Source organism: Zingiber officinale, chromosome 6A, assembly GCF_018446385.1.
Source record: "Zingiber officinale cultivar Zhangliang chromosome 6A, Zo_v1.1, whole genome shotgun sequence".
In the NCBI taxonomy this organism is placed as follows: domain Eukaryota; kingdom Viridiplantae; phylum Streptophyta; class Magnoliopsida; order Zingiberales; family Zingiberaceae; genus Zingiber; species Zingiber officinale.
Window position 1 is genome coordinate 97,150,249 of NC_055997.1, and position 20,791 is coordinate 97,171,039.

General features: G+C 36.5%; 1 protein-coding gene across 4 annotated transcripts; it reads left to right on the top strand.

Moving 5' to 3' along the window:
• LOC121997055 (solanesyl-diphosphate synthase 1, mitochondrial-like) lies at window positions 1-19,597 on the top strand. 4 transcript variants are annotated; one of them, XM_042551270.1, is made up of 12 exons: window positions 1-329; window positions 15,890-15,982; window positions 16,184-16,264; window positions 16,376-16,447; window positions 16,767-16,898; window positions 16,992-17,078; window positions 17,259-17,330; window positions 18,047-18,132; window positions 18,285-18,417; window positions 18,504-18,593; window positions 18,711-18,809; window positions 19,206-19,597. In XM_042551270.1, exons 1-12 carry the CDS (start codon window positions 189-191, stop codon window positions 19,383-19,385), a joined length of 1,266 nt encoding a protein of 421 aa, XP_042407204.1. In that variant the 5' UTR covers window positions 1-188; the 3' UTR covers window positions 19,386-19,597. The 4 variants fall into 4 exon arrangements, with proteins under 4 accessions (XP_042407204.1, XP_042407205.1, XP_042407206.1 ...); XM_042551271.1 differs by having other exon boundaries at window positions 1-317; XM_042551272.1 differs by having other exon boundaries at window positions 192-317; window positions 15,887-15,982.
• The last annotated feature ends 1,194 nt before the right edge of the window (window positions 19,598-20,791 follow it).

Here is a 20,791-nt window from a genome sequence, read left to right on the forward strand (position 1 = left end):
TACAGGACCACGCTTCCTGATCACCACCGATCGCCGTGGCTGCGGCGCATCGCATGGGCAAAGGACGATCGTTAGTCCGAGCTCTTCTTGTTCTTCCTTGCGAGAACATTCTTTCGCACTAGCGAGTTTTGTCTTCGTTATTGTGTTTTCCTCAGAGTTGCGCATTTTCCGCCGGGTCGGCGCTTAGGATGCAGATGCTCAGGTGGGGCTTCAGGAGTTTGTGTCGATCGAGGACAGTCGGATCTGATGCATATTCTTTGAAAATATTTCTTCCTGTGGCTTCTCTTGGGGCTCCTTTAAGTCAAATCCCTGCTGAGGTACTCTCAAAGGTGCATTTTTTTTGTTTTTTGGCTTCCCTTTGATGGATAGAATTAACTTTCCTTTTTGTTATCTAATTTGATTGTAGACTGATGTTCTTGTTGGTCTTCTTAGCTCTTGTTATTTCTTGATCATATTTGTTGCTAGTCTATTATGAAACGATAGACATTTCACTCTCCTTTTATCTGTCGTTTTTGCTTGCCAATGGGTCACTGAGAGATACTGAAAAATAGTCAACTGAAGATGTTAAACTATATCTGGTCATCAGTTTTTTGACTTAATTCCTTCAAGGTATTGGTTCATTGCCGTAAGGTCTATCGACGATCGTCCTTACATCCTAGATCATGTTGTAATCACATTTACCTGGTAGTGATCAGATGAATGCCAAAGTTTAACTAATTTTAGCTCAATTTTTTCCCACTGCACTGGAAATAATTTATTTAGATCTTCCTGGCCGATGAAATAAATTTGAATACCATGTGAACCCAAACTGATACTCCAAATACAATGAAAGAATTTTAGAGTCTCATAAGTTGAAGAGAATCAAATTTGTTGATCTTAGCCCTAAACCAGTTGGCAAAGATTGATGATAGTATTAGGCCTTGGTAACCAACATTAATGCCGCTTAAGGGCAGATAGACCGTCCAGCCAGTGTTGGTACCCACATCTTCTACTAGGTTGAGCTTAACAGGAGCAAGAGACTTAGTGGCAACAACCAGAATGAGATATTATTTAATTGTGGAAATATCATGCCAGGTGCACCTGTCATAGTCGGAACTAACCTACCAAAGTTCCAATCAGTCCCAGATCAGCCACAAAAAATAGACAAAAATGACTTTGCAAGGCACTGAAGAAGGGTTATTCAAAGCATCTCTGATGCATATTCAGCTTGTGGGATGGACTGAGGTCGGTCAGGGAAGTCAAAGAACTACCACTCCAGTTCAGAGCTCACATTAGATCCAGAAGCCTTGGCCACATAGTGATCCCAATCTCCACTATCTCTTTGACAAGATGGAGAGCGTTTTTTAATGCTTTATTAGCTTGATAAAGTAGCATGATGACAAATAATATTAACTATTTGAATAATATTAATAGATGTAATCATACTAATAGACTATTTATTGAATTTGACTCAGTATTAATGGAGGAATTTATACTTATTTGATATGACACAATATTTATTTTTCTTAAATTCTATTTTAATCTAGTGTCCTTACTTTTTAGCAAAATTTTCATGAATTGCTAGGATATTTTGTTGGGGTTGCAAGGTTGCACACATAGTCCTACATTGAAAACACATAGGAAAGATCATAGGTTTATAATAGAAAAGATATCTCCATTGTCATGAGGCTTTTTAGGTAGAGCCCAAGAACAAAACCATGAACTTGTTAGATCGTAGAGCTCGCTAGAGGTGGGGGGGAATAGCGATTTAAAAATTTGTAGCAAGTTAGAGTAAGCAGCGGAAAAATAAGAGCAATGCTAACACGAACCAGTTTTACTTGGTTCGGAGCCTTGGCTGACTCCTACTCCAAGGCCCGTACTCGTCGAGTGCTTTCGTTGGGCAATCACTAATAGTTCGCAAAATCAGATTACAAATGTAAGTACAAGAACTTTAGAGAGAAAATACCAACAACAATAATAAAAAAAACTTTAGCCGAAGGTTGTCGGAGAAGCTCTGCAGAGTCGCAGCGTCGCAGAAGCACAGTGCAGTAGAGTAGTCGTTGGAAGACGTTGTTGTATTTTGTTCTAGGGCGATACCTCCTTATATAGGATGCTCCGGGCGCCCGGACCTTGACGTAGGTCCGGTCAATCAACGCGCTCCTCGTTGCGACAAGATAGAATTTTTGCCTTCCGGGCGCCCAGATCAACTCCGGGTGGCCGGATCCCTTTCGGGCGCTCGGACCACCATCTTCCAGAAAGTCCTTCTCCTGCAAGAAAATGTTAGTCCGAAGCAAAATAAAAGTTATACTACCCTGCAAAACAAAAGTTAGCACAAATATAATAAAAGAGTAGTAATTAGATTCCATCTCACCGAGATCGGAATATAGTCACGATCTCAACTTAGATTTCCGAAATAATTCTAAGTTGGATCGACGCTTACTGATCCCTCAAACGGGGAACGCGTCCTCACCAAGTCACTCCCCTCTAATGACTTACCTTAACTTACCTGCCAGACGTCCAGTCAGTCCGTCGACCCTTCTAGATTTCGTGCCAGCTATCAAATCAGCCCGTCGACCTAGCTGGACTTCGTGCCAGACATCAGGTCAGTCCGTCGACTAGTCTGGACTTTGTGCCAGACATCAAGTCAGCCCGTCGACCAGTTTGGACATCGTGCCAACTATCAGGTCAGCCCGTCGACCTAGCTGGGCTTCGTGTCAGCTATCAGGTCGACCCGTCGACCTAGCTGGGCTTCGTGCCAGCTATCATGTCAGCCCGTCGACTTAGCTGAACTTCTCCTGCACACTTATTCAAAGTATTAGATCACAACGAGACTAACTTAACCTATTTTGTCATTCACCAAAACCTGAGTTAGACCGTCAGTGCTAACCGCACCAACAATCTCTCCCTTTTTGATGCAATGACAACCTGGGTTAAGTTAGTGAAAATTATGCAAAAGAAATGGTTTTTAAGTTAGCCTTATTTTATGTTTGGTATTTTATTGCCAACTAACTTAAACCACCTAACCCTCCCCCTTTGACATTTATAAAAAAAAATGCAAGCATAGACAATTTTCAGGTTGACAACAGAAAATAATTTAGAAAAATAAGTTAACTTTGAAACTAAAATTTAACAACATAAAATTTAACTAAAATTTGACTTGGGGGAGTTAACTTAGAAAAATAAGTTAAAGGAAAATTTTGAAAAAGTCGTTTAAGGCAAAAATATGATCTTTGAGATCAAAAATAATTTTCAACATCCTTTAACTTTTTCAAAATAGCTAAGGTTTTGAAAAATAGCTAACTTTTTATCAGAAATATTAAGTCAATAATAAATTTCAAAAACAAGTTTTGTAAAATTAAACGAATTTTCAAACATAAGTTTGAAAAATTAAGTCAATTTTTAGAAATAAGTTTTTGAAAGTCATTTTCAAAAATAAGTTTTTGAAATCCATTTTCAAAAATAAGTTTTTGAAGGTTATTTTGAAAGTTATTTTCAATAAGATTTTGAAAGTCATTTTTCAAAAATTAAATTTACAAAATTAAAGCAATTTTTTAAACAATTTTCCTAAAGTATTTTTAAGGAAATGAAAAATACTCTTTAAAAGTAATTTTGCAAAAAATATTTTCAAAGGAGAGAAAATAATAAGTATGAAAATAATTAATCCTCCCCCTGAACCTGACATTAACAAAACTTCAACTGTCTAACTGACTATCAGCAGATAACAGCTTTCACTTGGTTAGTCAGGTTAAGTTGATTGTATTCAGTTAGTGTTTGACTAAGTTGAAATACTTAACCTGATTAATATTTGTTTGGTTTTTTTAACGCCCAGACTTATGATGATGCACTGATATAATCATCTTTAAGTCCAGGCAATCTGCCTATACATCTCACCCCTTTCTAAGTTCAGAAATTCACAAACAAGTTGGCCCTAGTGTGTTGGTGAGATGTTCAAACCTTAGATCTATAGGAGCATGCTTTCTAAGGGATTAATCTATTCTAAGACTAAAAATAATTTTTTTTAAAAAAAAATAATCTAAAAATAGGGAATTTTGAGAAATATTTAAGAAGTTTTATCCTAGAATTTTAAAGACACTTTTTGAAAACAATTTTTCAATCTAAGAATCCTACTCTATTAAACACATTCCTAATTTTCGACGTAGATTACTAAACTCACTTTCAGGGAGGGGTTTAGTGAGTATGTCAGCTAAATTAGACTCGGACTCAATGTATTCGAGTTCAATATCTCCTTTAGTAACATGGTGGCAAAAGACGAATACGCTTGCCATCTCCTTTAGTAACAAGATCCCTGATAAAGTGGTGCCTAATTTCAATGTGTTTGGTTCTTGAATGATGCACAAGATTTTTTGTCAAATTAATTGAGCTAACATTATCAATTAATACTTTTACATTTGTAAGGTTTAAATTAAAGTCTTTTAAGGTGTGCATCATCCATAATAGTTGTGCGACATATTCTCCTATAGCTATGTATTCTGACTCAGTAGTAGATAGAGCAACACAGTGTTGCTTTCTACAAGTGATGGGCCCAGTAGTTGACATCCACCACTTGTACTTTTACGGTCTAACTTACATCTAGCGTAATCTGAGTCAAAATAGGCTATTAGTTCAAAATTGTTAGTACTAGAATATCATATTTCTACATTGGATGTTCCTTTAAGATATCTAAAGATTCGCTTGACTTGAGTCAAATGAGATTCTTTAGCACAGGTTTGGTATCTAGCAACACATACTAACTGTAAATAAAATATTGAGTCGACTTGCAGTTAAGTATAGTAGGCTACCGATGACACTCCTATAATATTTTAAGTCAATTGGTTTTCCATTAGGGTCGTCATCTAGGATTGTGTTAACTGGCATAGGTGTTTTTATTTCTTTAGTATTTTCCATCCAGAATTTTTTAAGTAATTCTTTAGTATATTTTTGTTGATAAATGTAATTACCTTCATTTGTTTGTTTGATTTGTAATCCTAAAAAGTAAGTTAATTTACCTACTAGACTCATTTCAAATTCTTGTTCCATTAGAGTTGTAAATTCTTGTAAAAATTTTGAGTTGGTTGATCCAAAGATTATGTTTGATCCGGTGGTAAGAGCCCGGGACCCCCTAACGAGGGGTCAGTGCCACGTGGAGGTCAGAGGGCCAAGTGGTCCGTCGGAGAAGGGTGAGCCGACCGGACGTATGACAAAAGGGCAGGTCGATCGGCCTGCCCATACACGTCTGATCGTGAAAGACGCCCTGACAGGGGTCGGGGTTCCGACGCTCAATGAAGTAGTAAATGGCCGAGCGGAAGGGCTAAGAGAGGGCAGGACATAATGGGCGCGCCGCCCGGCTGGCGCGGGAAATTAGGGCCATCCGGACGACGCTATTCACGCCGGTCGGCCGGGCGGTGGGTGAAGGATAGGAACATCTTCTGACAGCCGTCAAGTCCTATGGCTAGGCCATACTCTAAGTCACACACTCTGACTGTAGCAGTATGGTGTCGGTAAACTCTCGACAGTACATACCGAGGTATGGGTCAGGACACGTATGCGCCTCGATGGACGTGCACTAGTTCTTTCACCGCTCTATATAAAGAGCCTCTTCCTTCGCCGGAGGTACGCGTTGGATTTTGGAGCCACTCACTGTTCGCTTACCTGACTTGAGCGTCGGAGGGTCGCCGCCGGGAACCCCTTCCCGGCCCGACTTCTGTGCAGGTTCGCCGGAGATTCGTGCGACCCAACGGAAGCCTACACCATCGACTAGGAGTGCGCCACGTGCCCAGCGTCCTTTGGTTCGGCGGTTCGGACAGGATCAATGTCATCTACATAGATTTGGGCTATAAAGATATCCTCTTTTATTGATTTGACAAATAAGGTTGGGTCGATTTGACCTTGGTTGAACCCTTTGGATATTAGGTAAGATGTCAACCTTTCATACCATGCCCTAGGTGCTTGCTTAAGTCCGTATAAGGCTTTCTTTAGCTTAAAGACATAGTCAAGATGATCTAAATTTTCAAACTCAGGTGGCTGTCCTACATAGACTTCTTTTATTAGTCCATTTAGAAAGGCAGATTTAACATCCATTTGATATAATTTAAATCCTTTATGGGCTGCATAGCTGAGTAACATTCTAATGGACTCTAGTCTAGTTACTGGGGCATAGGTTTCATCGTAGTCAAGTTCCTCTACTTGACTGAATCCTTTAGCCACTAGCCTAGCTTTGTTTTTAGTAATTTCCCCAGTTTCGCTTAATTTATTTCTGAACACCCATTTTGTTTCTATTACCTTTTTATTTTTAGGTGGTGGTACTAATCCTAGACTTGGTTTATCTCAAATTGGGCTAGTTCCTCTTGCATAGCTATGATCCAGTCTGGGTCAAGTAAGGATTCATCTATAGTTTTGAGTTCAATTTTTAAAATTAGAGATATTTGACTTAAGTTTCTAAAGGATGACCTAGTCTGAACCCTTAGGCTTGGATCACCAATTATTTGGTCAATTGGATGATTTGGGTTGACTCTTATGGTCCTAGAGGGTTGATTTACTTGAAGTTGATCTTCCTCTTCGTGATTTAAACATTCATTGGCTCCCTCTTGATTATTGTTACCTTGGACAAAATCAATTGGCTGAATTTGGGTTTGTTCTAGGTTTTGGTTGGACTCTTCAAATTTTACATTTGAGGTTTCTTCAATTCTTAGTGTAATCTTATTATATATTCTGTAACTCCTACTGTTCAGTGAGTATCCTACAAAAAATTCCATTTTCTATTTTAGAAGTGAATTTTCCTAAATGTTCTCTTGTGTTTAGTATGTAGGCTGGACACCCAAATGCTTTAAAGTATTTGATATTGGGTTGTTTATTATAATATATTTCAAAGAAGGTTTTATTATGAGTTTTATTCAGTGTGGTTCTATTTTGTACATAGCAGGCTGTACTAACAGCTTCTGCCCAAAAATATTTAGGTAAGTTATATTCATTTAACATTGTCCTAGAGGCTTCAAGTAGTGTTCTATTTTTTCTTTCTACAATTCTATTTTGTTGAGGTGTTTTAGGATAGGAGAATTCGTGATGCTATCTGTTTTCAAGACAAAATTGATTAAAGTTATGATTTTTAAATTCACCTCCGTTGTCACTTCTAATTCTTTTAATTTTTAGGTCTTTTTCATTTTCAACTTGTTTACAAAAATTCGTAAAGATTTCAAATGTTTCATTTTATTTTTTAAGAATTTTACCCAGGTGAATCTAGAATAATCGTCTATTATTACTAGACAATATAAGTTATTATTTATTGATTTAACCCCATGAGAGTCAAATAAGTGTAAGAGTTCTAATATTGAGTTTGTTTGAAGTTGATTAGTTGTCTTATGAGTAGATTTTGTTAGTTTTCTTTGTTGACAAGCATTACAAATTGTTGAGTCTAAGTTAGGTAATTTTGGTAATCCTCTAACTAATCCATTTAATTTACTTATATTTCTGAAGTTAGTGTGTGACATTCTTCTATGCCATAACCAGGTTTCTTCTTTTTGTGTTAAGTAACACTTAATTGAAGAAGTGATTAGGTTAATTGCATAGATGTTGTCTTGTCTAAACCCTTTTAAACTTACAGAAGGGTTGTCTAAGTGTTTGATTAAGCATTCTGAAGATAAAAACCTAATCTTATATCCAGTGTCACATAATTGACTAATACTAAGAAGATTATACTTGAAATTTTCAACGAGTAATACTTTTGTAATAATAAAATCAATTCTAAGTTCAATGTTACCTATACCAATTACCTTGAGTTTACCGTTATTCCCAAAGACAACTGTTCCTAAGCTTTTGTAGGTTAGTTCAGTGAATTTGGTGTGATCCCCAATCATATGTTTGAAGCAACTACTGTCCAAGATCCACTTGGTTTCCTACAACAAGTAGGAATTAAGATTAGTTTGGGTTTGAATTTAATTTTACTTGGAGTGATTTAGTTAAATTAGTTTTTTAAAGTAATTTTTAAGTTAAAATAATTTTTAGGTTAAAATAATTTTTAAAAATATATTTTTTAAAAAAAATTGAAATTAAATTGTTAATTTAGTTTTAAATTAAATTTAATTTGATTTAGTTTAATTTAATTTCATTTTAAATTTAATTTAATTCTAATTTATTATAATTTTAATTTAGTTTTAAATTAATTTAATTTAATTTAATTAGATTCAATTTAATTTAATTTAATTAGATTTAATTCAATTAGATTTAATTTAATTTAATTATAATTAATTTAATTTAATTTAATTATAATTTAATTTAATTTAATTAGATTTAATTTAATTTGGTTCGGTTCGATTAGATTTGATTTGATTTAAAATCCTTAGTCATCTCATCCGATCTATGTTTTCAATCAGGAAAACATAAATTTTGTGAGATGAAGTTAAGTTCAATTTTTAGGGTTTGGTTTAATTTGTGTTAGATTCAGGTTTAGTTTTGGGCTCAACAAATAGATATTATTTGGATAAACCTCTGGGCTATGGTGAGTCACTTGGATATCATTAGAGTAACCATGCCTTCGAGGTTTTCCAAATAGTTCTATCCACTGAACTTAGTACAAAACCTTGGTCTAACTAGTTAAGATCCGTAAGGGGTAGCTTCGGTTAGTTCCACTAAGCCAAATGCACCAGGTCGAAGCCATATCTTCCTAGACATGCATATACAGAGTTTCCCTAACGTACTATCATCCAAAACTTCACCAGTAACGTAGGTCATGCTAAACTGTTGGCCCTTTTTAAACTAGTCCTAATTACCCTGCCAGGTAGGTTAGTTTTTGATTACCCTGTCGGGTAGATTATTTTTGGAGGTGCCAACTATTTTGGAGCCTCCCCCTGAATTATTAATCTGATTGATGTTTTAATTTTGGGGTTATGTCGATTACTTTTATAATTGTATTTAACTTCATGATAATCTGATTTTTGATAGGTTCTAAAATAGTTTGTTTTTGGTTTAGTTGGTCTAGGTTTGTATTTTGACTTTTGATTTGGTTTATTTGATTTTACATAATATATTTTATCTTTGAGTATATAATATTCGTTAATTCCTATTTGCGTGGTTAAGCACGCTTTCGGAACCCAAGCTTTAATTTGTTGTTTGTGTTGAGTTATTAGAGATATAAACGACTTATTTGAATTCGACTTGTATCCAAGTCCAGATTTATTGTAAACAGCTTTTTGATTATTTAATATGAGATCTAAATTTTAAGATCTAGTTGTAAATTTCTCTAAAAACCCTTTTAATTTATTAATTTCAGCTTTTAGTGTTCAATTTTCCTCCTCAAGTGTTAAAGCTTGAATTGTATTAGAATTTGTGATTTGTTCCTTGAGGTTTTGGTTTTCCTCAGAAGCATTTTATTTTCATTTTCAATTGCAGTTAATTTTCTATCTAAACTTGCAATGATTTTAAAAAATTTCTTATTTAAACTAAGGTATATCTCTTCGGGACCTTCGGAAATGAGTACGGACTCGTGGCTTGATTCGGGTTCAGACCCGTCTTTCGATTCGTCCTTTGATTCGTGGGCTATTAGCGCGAGGTGACTTTGGTGCTTCTGATCTTCGGCCTCTGATTCTTCTGAAGACGAGTCATCCCACGTCGCTTTGAGTGTCTTCTTCTTGGTTGTCTTTGACTTCTCGTTCTTTAATTTTGGGCACTCATGTTTGTAGTGGCCCTTCTTGTTGCACCCGAAGCATGTCACGTTTCTTGGTTCAGTTGTGGAGTTGATCTTATGTAGGTCTTTCTGCTGAAGTTCTTCTTCCTCCTGGTAAACATCTTCCTTACCAAGTTCACCAGGTACTCTTCGTCTTCTGAATCTTTGTCAGACTTATCTTCTGGTTCAGGCTTGGTCTTTGTCTTTTCCTTGTTAGATCGTAGAGCTCGCTAGAGGAGGGGGGGGGGGGTTGAATAGCGATTTAAGAATTCGTAGCGAGTTAGAGTAAGCAGCGGAAAAATAAGAGCAATGCTAACATGAACCAGTTTTACTTGGTTCGGAGTCTTGGTCGACTCCTACTCCAAAGCCCGTACTCATCGAGTGCTTTCGTTGGGCAATCACTAATAGTTCGCAAAATCAGATTACAAATGTAAGTACAAGAACTTTAGAGAGAAAATACCGACAACACTAATAAAAAAAACTTTAGTCGAAGGTTGTCGGAGAAGTTCCACATAGTCGCAGCGTCGCAGAAGCACAACGCAGTAGAACAGTCGTTGGAAGACGTTGTTGTATTTTGCTCCTGGGCGAGACCTCCTTATATAGGATGCTCCGGGCGCTCGGATCCCTTCTGGGCGCCCGGACCGTGACGTAGGTCCGACCAATCAGCGCACTCCTCATTGCAACATGATAGAATTTTTGCCTTCCGAGTGCTCGGACCGATTCCGGGCGCCCAAACCAACTTCGGGCGCCCGGATCCCTTCCGAGCGTCCGGACCGCCGTCTTCCAGAAAGTCCTTCTCCTGCACGAAAATGTTAGTCCGAGGCAAAATAAAAGTTATACTATCCTGCAAAACAAAAGTTAGCACAAATATAATAAAAGAGTAGTAATTAGATTCCGTCTCACGAAGACCGGAATCTAGTCACGATCACAACTTAAATTTCCGAAATGGTTATAAGTTGGATCGACGCTTACTGTTCCCTCAAACAGGGAACGCGTCCTCACTAAGTCACTCCCCTCCAGTGACTTACCTTAACTTACCTGCCAGACGCCCAGTCAATCCATCGACCTGTCTGGACTTCGTTCTAGCTATCAGGTCAGCCCGTTGACCTAGCTGGACTTCGTGCTAGACATCAGGTCAGTCCGTCGACCAGTCTGGACTTCGTGCCAGACATCAGGTCAGCCCGTCAACAGGTCTGGACTTCGTGTCAGTTATCAGGTCGGTCCGTCGACCTAGCTAGGCTTCGTGCCAGCTATCAAGTCGGCCCGTCGACCTAGCTGGGCTTCGTGCCAGCTATCAGGTTAGTCTGTCGACCTAGGTGGACTTCTCTTGCCCACTTATTTAAAGTATTAGATTACAACGAGACTAACTTAACCTATTTTGTCATTCATCAAAATCTGAGTTGGACCGTCAGTGCTAACCGCACCAACATATTTGAGTGTTTTTCACTAGTTTATTCTTCTTTTCACTAGTGATTCCAATTTCACTGATCCTATCAATTTAACACAACTAACCTTAAGTTATCTACCTTATATTTTGTAAACTATGACAAGATCCATGTAGCCAACATCAAGGGCTTGACAATGATAAGAAGAGAAGGAAATCACCAGTGAACCCAAAAAATTTGGAATAAAAAGTGATGAAAAATAAACCTTCACACATATACTCCCACAGGAACTATTTACTTATGTCACATGCCTTGATTTTTGAGGAACATTGATAACTAGGAAAACTGCTAGCTATTTTTTTTTTTCAAAGTTCAACCACTCTATTATAAAAATAGTACACATCTATAGACAATGTCTGGTATTGGAAAGTAGGAGTCAAAATCACTATTGTTCCAAGTTATCTCAATAATTAGTTTGCTATCATTTTCATAGAGTAGTCAATTTGTCACCATATGACTTAGATATTCTTCATGTCCTTTCTTTTTGTGCTGAAGTTGCAAGCATGAAAGTAAAGTTTGTCAATTGGCTCTATTAAAAGATTGAGAAATTGCTTGATCTTTACGCACAGAAGTTCCATTTCAATATCAAATGGTTAGCACTCATTGTTTAGTCTTGTCTATTTGTCCTTTTTCTCATTGCCTATGGGGTGGTAAGAATCATATTCTAGTTTTTCAAAGAATAGCCTTATATGTTGGTACCCCAAAGTTATTATGATGTGATCATACAAGTTAAGTTAGGAGTCCTATTGTGTTTAATCCTGTGTCTAAGTGTGCAAGAACTTAAGAGCACAGGATGTCGAGCAAAAGACGTAGCTAGCGAGAAGGACGACATGGGAGAGAGCCGACGGGCTCGGTGCGTCTGAGGGACGAGGTGCTGCGGAAGAGTACGTCGGCGGACGAGAAGGAGGCGCGCAGCTTTTTCGAGGGATGAGAAGTCAGAGCGGAAGCTTGCCTGAGGAGAAGGTCGGAAGTTGGGTTCGGGTGAGCCCTATTCCGGATGGCTGAAATCCCCCAAGCGAGCGAAGCTGGAGCGGAAGACTCGGACCGAAACAAGCGGAGCCGAATTTGGAGGCCCGGAGAGAAAGTCAACAAAATGTTGACTTTCTCCTTCGGGGCGCCCGGAACCCAAGTTTTATCAAAATCGAAGTGGACTTTGACCGACGCGTCAGGGAAAAGGTTTTATCCCATTCCAGGCGCCTGGAACGCTTCCAGGTGCCCCGAGCAAGGCTATATAAGCAGTCTTGCTCCTAAAGCTTTATAACAACGTAGAATAATTAGTCACAACACTTGTGCTTGAGTTTTTTAGAGTTTACTTTGCTTTGTGAACCTTGAATGTTGTAAGAGGCTTCTCCGCCTGAAGGAGATTCTTAGCGCGCTTTAACTTCCTTGGATTAACAACCTCCCCGGTTGTAACTAAGTAAATTCTCGGTGCCTCTTCCTTTTAGTCTTTTATTTATTCTTATGCAAGTGTTTGTTTAAGTTATAAGCCGAGGAAGGTATTTTTGTTTGTTTTTGTGTAGGGGTTATTCACCCCCCTCTAGCCGACTGACTGCCAAGGGTCCTAACAAGTGGTATTAGAGCGAGAATGCTTCAGAAGGACTAACCGTCGAACGAAGCACACGAGATAGCCGGACTGAGCATCTATCCACTGAAGTTCGAGGGGGAGTTCGCGAGCTGGAAAAAGAAAATGGAAGTATTATTTAAAATCGACTTTGAATTACTTTTAATAATGAAATTCGATTTTGTAGCACCCGAAGGAAAGGAAGAATACTAGTGGACGAAGAAAGAGCAGGCAGACTTCTTGGCAAACGGCAAAGCAGAGTTCCATTTGCTGAGCGTCCTACCATCATAAGAAGTCAATCGGATCGGCGCCTACGACTCAGCAAAGGAACTTTGGGAGAAGTTCCTTGAGCTACACGAAGGGACGTCCAATGCCAAGCTCGCGAGACGGGATCTGCTAAGGAATCAGTTAAGCAACATAAAACTGGAAGCAAAAGAAACCGTTGCACATCTTCACTCGATAATGAAGAAACTAATCACCAGACTCACGAATCTCGGAGAAAAGGTAAGCAACCGAGATTCGCTAAGATACGCACTTAATACATTTCCTAGATCTACTGAGTGGGCATCATTAGTAGATGCTTACTGTATTTCTAAAGATTTAGATTTTATTACTTTAGAAGAAATGTTTTCAACATTTGAAGTGCATGAAATGAGATGTGCAAATCTGAAGGAGCCGAAGCACAACGTTGCCTTTAAGGCAAGGATGGACGCACAAAATTCAGAATCCTCTCTCGACGACGAAGAAACGATAATGATGGTAAGACAATTTAAAAAATTATTTAAATCTAGAAAAACTAACTATCTGCGGGTAGAAAGAAAAGAACAATCAGATGCTGTCACTGCAATGAAGAAGGGCATGTTAAAGATGACTGGCCTAAGTTAAAAATCAAGAACAAGGACAAAGGGAAGAATAAGAAGCCTGCCCAATCCAACAAGTACAAGACACTAAGGGCGACATGGGACGAAACGTCGTCTGAATCAGAAGTTGAAGCTGTTGTCGGACTTGCATTAATGACAAGTCATCAAGACGACGAAAACGAAGGAAGCTCGTCCGAAATGAGCATCGAGAGCATCGATGAAGGGGGAGTGACATCGGAAGAAAGCAGCAATTCAGGGGAGCTACGGATAATGAGATCGACAAGGTAAGTCAGGTATGATTTCTTCCCCCGGATAAGTTATTTAAATTTGTTAAGTTATTATCTAAAGACTGTTGCAAATTAGAAAAAGAAAATAAAGAATTAAAATTAATTCTAGCCAAATCTTGCCTATTAGAAGATTTAAAAAAAATAAAATTGGAAAATAATGAATTGAAAATACAAGTAGAAGACTTGAAAAATCGTGCATGCTTAAATCAAAATATTAAGAAAAATAATAATTTGAACTGGTATTTATTTTAATTACCACAAGGGACAAATTAGGACAATTTCTCAGAAATATATTCCTAAAAGATATTTAATTAACCCAGTTGGCTGGAACCTATATTGGGTTCCAAAGTCTTGCTAAATTGAACTATAATTAGACTTAGCACTTTCAGCGAGAAAATTAAATGTTTGAATTTCCTTAAGAAACTTTGTTTAGAAGGTGGTTGTTGCTCCAATAACCAAGAAGGTTTAGTGTCTCACCATAGCCTGAAAATCAATTAATGAAATAAAATATTTAATTGACTAACTGATAAAGCATTTAATTGCAATTAAATAATACTTTAAATAGTTACTCAAATTTTCTTCGATGTTTTTAACTTAGAATTTTTTTTAAGTGCTATCAAAATTATTTTTCAAAATTTTCAAAAACTTGATAAGTTTTTCAAAATATTGAAAATTATTTTCTTTTAACCAAAAAAAAACTTTCCTATTTTTTGAAAAAGTTATCCTTAGATTTTTTTTTTGTACCCCATTTTTTATGTGATCAAAGGGGGAGAAGGGAAGATTAAGTCTAGGGGGAGGTAGTTTAAATTTTTTTAAAAGTTTTTAATTTTTGCACTTGAATTGCAAATTCTTTGCTTTTACTTTATGTTGGTTAACTCTAACTTAACTTGGGTTGCTCATATCAAAAAGGGGGAGATTGTTGGTACTCCAAGGTTGTTTTGATGTGATCAAACAAATTAAGTTAGGTCATGTTGTGTTTAATCCTATGTCTGAGTGTGCAAGAACTTATGAGCACAGGATGTCGAGCAAAAGACGCAGCTAGCGAGAAGGACGACACGGGAGAGAGCCGAGAGGCTCGGTGCGTCTGAGGGACGAGGTGCTGCGGAAGAGTACGCGGGCGAACGAGAAGGAGGTGTGCAACGTTTTCGAGGAACGAGAAGCCGGAGTGGAAGCTTGCTCGAGGAGAAGGTCGGAAGTTGGGTTCGGGTGAGCCCTATTCCGGATGGCCGAAATCACCCAAGCGAGCGGAGCCGGAGCGGAAGGTCCGGACTGAAGCAAGCGGAGCTGAAGCTAGAGACTCGGAGAGAAAGTCAACAAAATATTGATTTTCCCCTTCGGGGCGCCCGGAACCCAAGTTTTAAATTGACGTGGACTTTGACCGACGCGTCGGGAATAAGGTTTTATCCCATTCCGGGTGCCTGGAACTCTTCTAGGCACCCCGAGCAAGGCTATATAAGCAGCCTTGCTCCTAAAGCATTATAACAACGCAGAATAGTTAGTCACAACACTTGTGCTTGAGTTTGTTAGAGTTTAGCTTTGCTTTGTGAACCTTAAATGCTGTAAGAGACTTCTTCGTCTGAAGGAGATTCTTAGTGTGTTTTAACTTCCTTGGATTAACAACCTCCCGGTTGTAACCAAGTAAATTCTCGGTGCCTCTTCCTTTTAGTCTTTTATTTATTTTTATGCAAGTGTTTGTTTAAGTTATAAGCTGAGGAAGATATTTTTGTTTGTTTTTGTGCAAGGGCTATTCACTCCCCTCTAGTCGGCTGCCAAGGGTCCTAACATTATATTGACTATTGAGGGCTGGTATAACATAGTAAACTTTATATTTGCTGGCATGTGTTTAAAGTTTAGCCTGCATTTTCCCTAAAAAGTAGCTTTTGCTACATTAATCATAGTAACTTGCTTAGCATACTCCTTTTTAAGACAGATGTTGTAGGATTCATTTTCTTTCTTATTTGCCATAAAAGTTGAAGTATCTCACTTTAAGTTCTGCTTAGATACAACTAATATGACTATAATCGAAACTGGTTATTTTCATACTGTTCTACTAAAGTTGTATCAACTTTTATATTTACTCCATTTGGTGCTATGATTAGTAGGTACGGAATTATAGAGAATATCATTTTCAGAGTTCACATGGCTTACATGACATCAGATATCAGATTGACCAAGACAAAATACCTGCAGCCAAGGTGCAAAATTGTTAATTTTTTGGGGTGACTTTTTAGTAACTGATATTATAGAACAAAAGAAGGCCTCATGTGTTTGACACCATAATTAAGGATATTGCCTAGAAAGATTCCGCTAAAATTAAAGAAGAGACGTATTTTCAAATTTTAATTCTGATAGTAGTCATTACCTGTTTACCTCTGTTTATCTTCCATTTGATCTAGGAACCAGTGGACCCCTTTGCCTTGGTTTCTGATGAACTCTCAATTATCGCAAATAGATTGCAGTCAATGGTGGTCAGTAAGGTGGGTTGATGTAATCTGAAGCAATTTAGTCATTCTGATATTTGAAGACTGGAACATGTCTTGATCTTTTGAATGTTATGACCTCAACCACCTAATTCCAAACCATTTCAGGTCCCCAAGCTGGCATCAGCTGCTGAATATTTCTTCAAAGTAGGAGCTGAAGGGAAAAAATTTCGACCTACAGTAAGTACTGAGATAAATAACTATCATTATTATTTAATTGCAAGTGCTTGTTATACAGCCTGATATGATTCTCTCTCTCTCTCTCTCTTGAATATCAGTATACCTTCTCTTTTGGGTTATTCACAACTTGTAGATACTCTTGCCTATTACTTCTTTCATAGAATGCCCATTAACTTTTCCAGTTTTTTTGGTAATCTCTGTATGTAATATGGAAGCATTAAAAATTCATGCTATTGCTATTAAAATGTGATTATCCTTACCGAAGTTTGTGCCTTTTTGTTTTTTATTTGTTTATGACTAAAGAATAAAAATATCACAGGTACTACTATTGATGGCTTCAGCTCTGAGTATGCCTACACCCACTTCCATTGCTGTTGAAGTAGCTAGTAGTTTCCAAAAGAATATGCGCACCAGGCAGCAGCGTGTTGCTGAAATAACTGAAATGATTCATGTTAGCCATAATTTTTTTTTTATTTCTCTTTTGGAGAAAATATTTAAAATTTTCCTTTCTCATTTCAATACTTTTGTTTTTTCACTTTTGTAGGTTGCAAGCCTTCTCCATGATGACGTCTTAGACGGTGCGGATACAAGACGTGGTATTGGTTCACTGAACTTTGTAATGGGCAACAAGGTGTCTCCTTTAGTTTCTTTACTGACAACTATAGTTTAATTGCACCCTGCATGTTCCAAGTGTTGGTAATATTATAGGTGGACATTGAAATCGTGACCTTTTCAGTTCGTACTGACTACTCAATAGCAGAAGTGTTTTCAACTGTTTAACTGCAATTTTGGTTTATTTTCTTTGTTGCAGCTTGCTGTGCTTGCTGGAGATTTTTTACTTTCTAGAGCTTGTGTTGCCCTTGCGTCACTAAAGAACACGGAGGTATCTTGGTTAGCTGTGTCAGTGTTAGCTAGCTGCGTGTCACTGTTATCTTGTTTTCAATGATTGAGAAAAATGCTAATATTGCATTATAAGCATATTTGCCTAGTTTTCATATTCTTAGGCTTTATTTTATATCTTCCTTTTTTCTCTTCTTCTACATAGCCTATCCCATGCATATGAGAGATGTGCATTTCTTGGTAGATGACGATAAAACCATCAAGTTTCTATCTTTCTTGCCTGAGGTTTTAAATGGCACCTAATAGCACACTCCATGAACTGAGCGGTATTCTTGGTAAACGAACTAAAGTCATCTTCTCTATTTCCTGAGGTATATTACATACAAGAACCCAGCCCTTGAAATAGTTGTATAGGATTCAAAAGCACAAACTGTGTGGATTTATAATAGTTGAGAATTCCAGTGGCCAGTAAATGTGTAACCGTCACTGTAGCATTAGCCAAGAATCATGAAGATAGGCTGGTCGAGATGAATTCAAGACTTGGGTCCTGATTGAAGGAAACCATCAAAAGCATGCTTATGAGATAGAAAACTATTCATGAATTATGAGTAGATACTGAAGTACTTCTATCCTCTATGCACTTCTATAAACACCAGTGTTCATATTCTTCCGCGTACATGAACAAATTCATTTGTTTATTTATTTATTTTTCTTTTGGTTGGAGGGATATGTGTGTGACAATCTTGCTTCCTTCCATAGGTTGTATCATTATTGGCCACTGCTGTTGGACATCTGGTCACTGGTGAAACAATGCAGATGACAACTAATGCTGAGCAATGTCACAGGTAAATAATTTTTCAGCAGCAGTTTACCTCACTTCAGGAGCTTGCCTGAAGTAAATAGATCCATTGTGAAGGAATACAAAAGGAAGCTTTATCCCTGAATACTGTGTTTTATATCGTTTTTATGAAAATGTCACATATATGTGGAATTACAGCATGGAGTATTACCTGTCGAAGTCATACTACAAGACGGCTTCATTGATCTCAAACAGTTGCAAAGCTATTGCTTTGCTAGCAGGGCAAACTACAGAAGTGGCATTACATGCATATAGTTATGGGCGACATCTAGTATGATGATATTATCTTAATTCAGTCTGATGACATTTTTAATTAATTATACATTTGCAAATACTAACTAAATTGTTTATTTACAGGGTTTAGCATTCCAACTAATAGATGATGTGCTTGATTTCGTTGGTACTACAGCTTCACTGGGGAAGGGATCCCTATCTGATATTCGACATGTAATTCTTTTTGCAATCTACTTGACTCTGATTTGATGATTGTAGTGATTTCCTGTTTTTCTCTCCTTGTTTCTCCCTCCTTTAGCACTGTTTTGTTGAGTTAATCTTATTTTACAGGGAATCATTACAGCTCCAATCCTTTTTGCAAAAGAAGAGTTCCCGGAGCTGCAAGCAGTTATTGATAAGGGATTTGACAATCCTGCAAATATAGAGGCCGTAAGTTCTCTGTCAACCATTTTGCTTCTAGCACATTAAATCAATTAGTACACAAAAGACAGTAAACATTTTGTGAATCTAGCCAGTTATTGCTCGAACCAACATATCTCACGTGAAAGATAAACTGTTTTTGCATCATGCTTGACCAGTCCTTTCTGAACAATTTCTATTCACTAAGCTGTTTATAATATTTGCTTGCAATTTCTCACCTTTCGTTATGCTGATTGGAGTTGGCATCTATAGTTGATTGTGCTTGAGTTGCTCTTCGACGTGCATTTTACAAAGAAACATGAAGTTTTAAAACTACTCTCATGTAGCTGAAATTTTCTGTTTGATCATGCTGGTGATTTTGGTTTCCGTATTTTCTAACGTGATGGCTCTTCATTATTCTTGCAGGCGCTTGATTATCTGGGAAAAAGTCAAGGAATTGAGAGGACGAGAGCACTTGCAATTGAACATGCTAATCAGGCAATTGCAGCGATCAACGCCCTTCCTGAAAGTGATAGTGAGGATGTCCTGATTTTTAGGCGTGCGCTTGTCGATCTTTCTCACATGGTGATCACTCGATCAAAGTAAAACTGCAATTCACACAAAAACTGTAACTCAGAATTTGTGTGCTACAACGTTAATTAGGCTCTAGGTATTTGGTTCTTTTGAATACATATGCTTGTTAGACAAAGTCATAATTGAGCAAACCACTACGATTCTTCTTGGTAATTTTGTTATTTCAATTTCTTACAGTGTTTTTTTCTTTGAGGCTTACTTGATTACAATTTGATGTTTACTTATCTTTTTATGTTCCTATTATGAATGATGAGTGTTGACAGGTTAAAGACAATGGTCCTTGTGAACACTTGAGCATATTTTAATTAAAATATGATTTAATATTATAGGTACATTTAATATTCTAAATGTATATTAAAATTATTTTATGACCCTTTATTGGAATTTCAATTTTTAAATATTTATAAATTATATTTTGAATTTGTCTGATAAATGAATAAAAAAAATCATCAATTTTTAGGATTAATTTTAGACATTTAAATTATCAACAATGATTAATAATTATGCACACGTATATACACATATTTTTTTTTTAATGAATATTTTCAAAAAATAATTAAACAATATTATTCAAAAGGACTCTCTTTAGTTAAAAAAATAATTTAATTATTTATATCATATATTAAATTGATAAAAATAAATATTACATTTAATCTTAATCAAAATATCATCAATAAATTGGATAAGTGCAATGCAAGGGGTAGCAAACTATTGTAACACTTTTTATAAAAAATTAATTTAATATCATACTTGATCTTAGTTAAAAAGTTGAGAAAAATATACTTTTAATGTCGCCGACTCAAGGTATTTATAAAAGCTTCCGATGTGAGAATAAAGAGAATTAGAAAAAATTATTATGAGAACAATTTTAATAATATGATGCGGTTGAATTTTGAACTTTAGATTCCTGATTGATTAATGATTTTTTTTAATAATATGGCGTAGCAGCGGAGTTTCAAACTCTAGATTCCTGATTGATTAATAAGAAAATTTTCTAATAATATACTGCAGTTGAATTTTAAACTCTAGATCCCTAATTGATAGATATGTAAAAATTACTTATAAACCTCAAAAAAAAAATTTCAGTGTAAAAAGGAAAAAAATATTAACTTAATTTAATTTTAGGTTTTACTAAATTAATTAAGAGTTAGTTTAATTTTAGGTTTTACTAAATTAATTAAGAATTAGTTAGTAATGGGTATATTTCTTAATAAAATAGTAAAATAAAATAGTAAGATGATAATGAATTTATTTTATTTTATTTTTCTGTTTTTTACACTTGAATTTTTTTATGGTAAAATCTGATTTTACAATTTTACATTGTTTCTTTGAGTTTAATAAATACATTTAAGGAGCTTTAGCGTAACCGTAAAACTATTATCGTATAATTTAAAGGTCACATATATGAATTTTGAAAA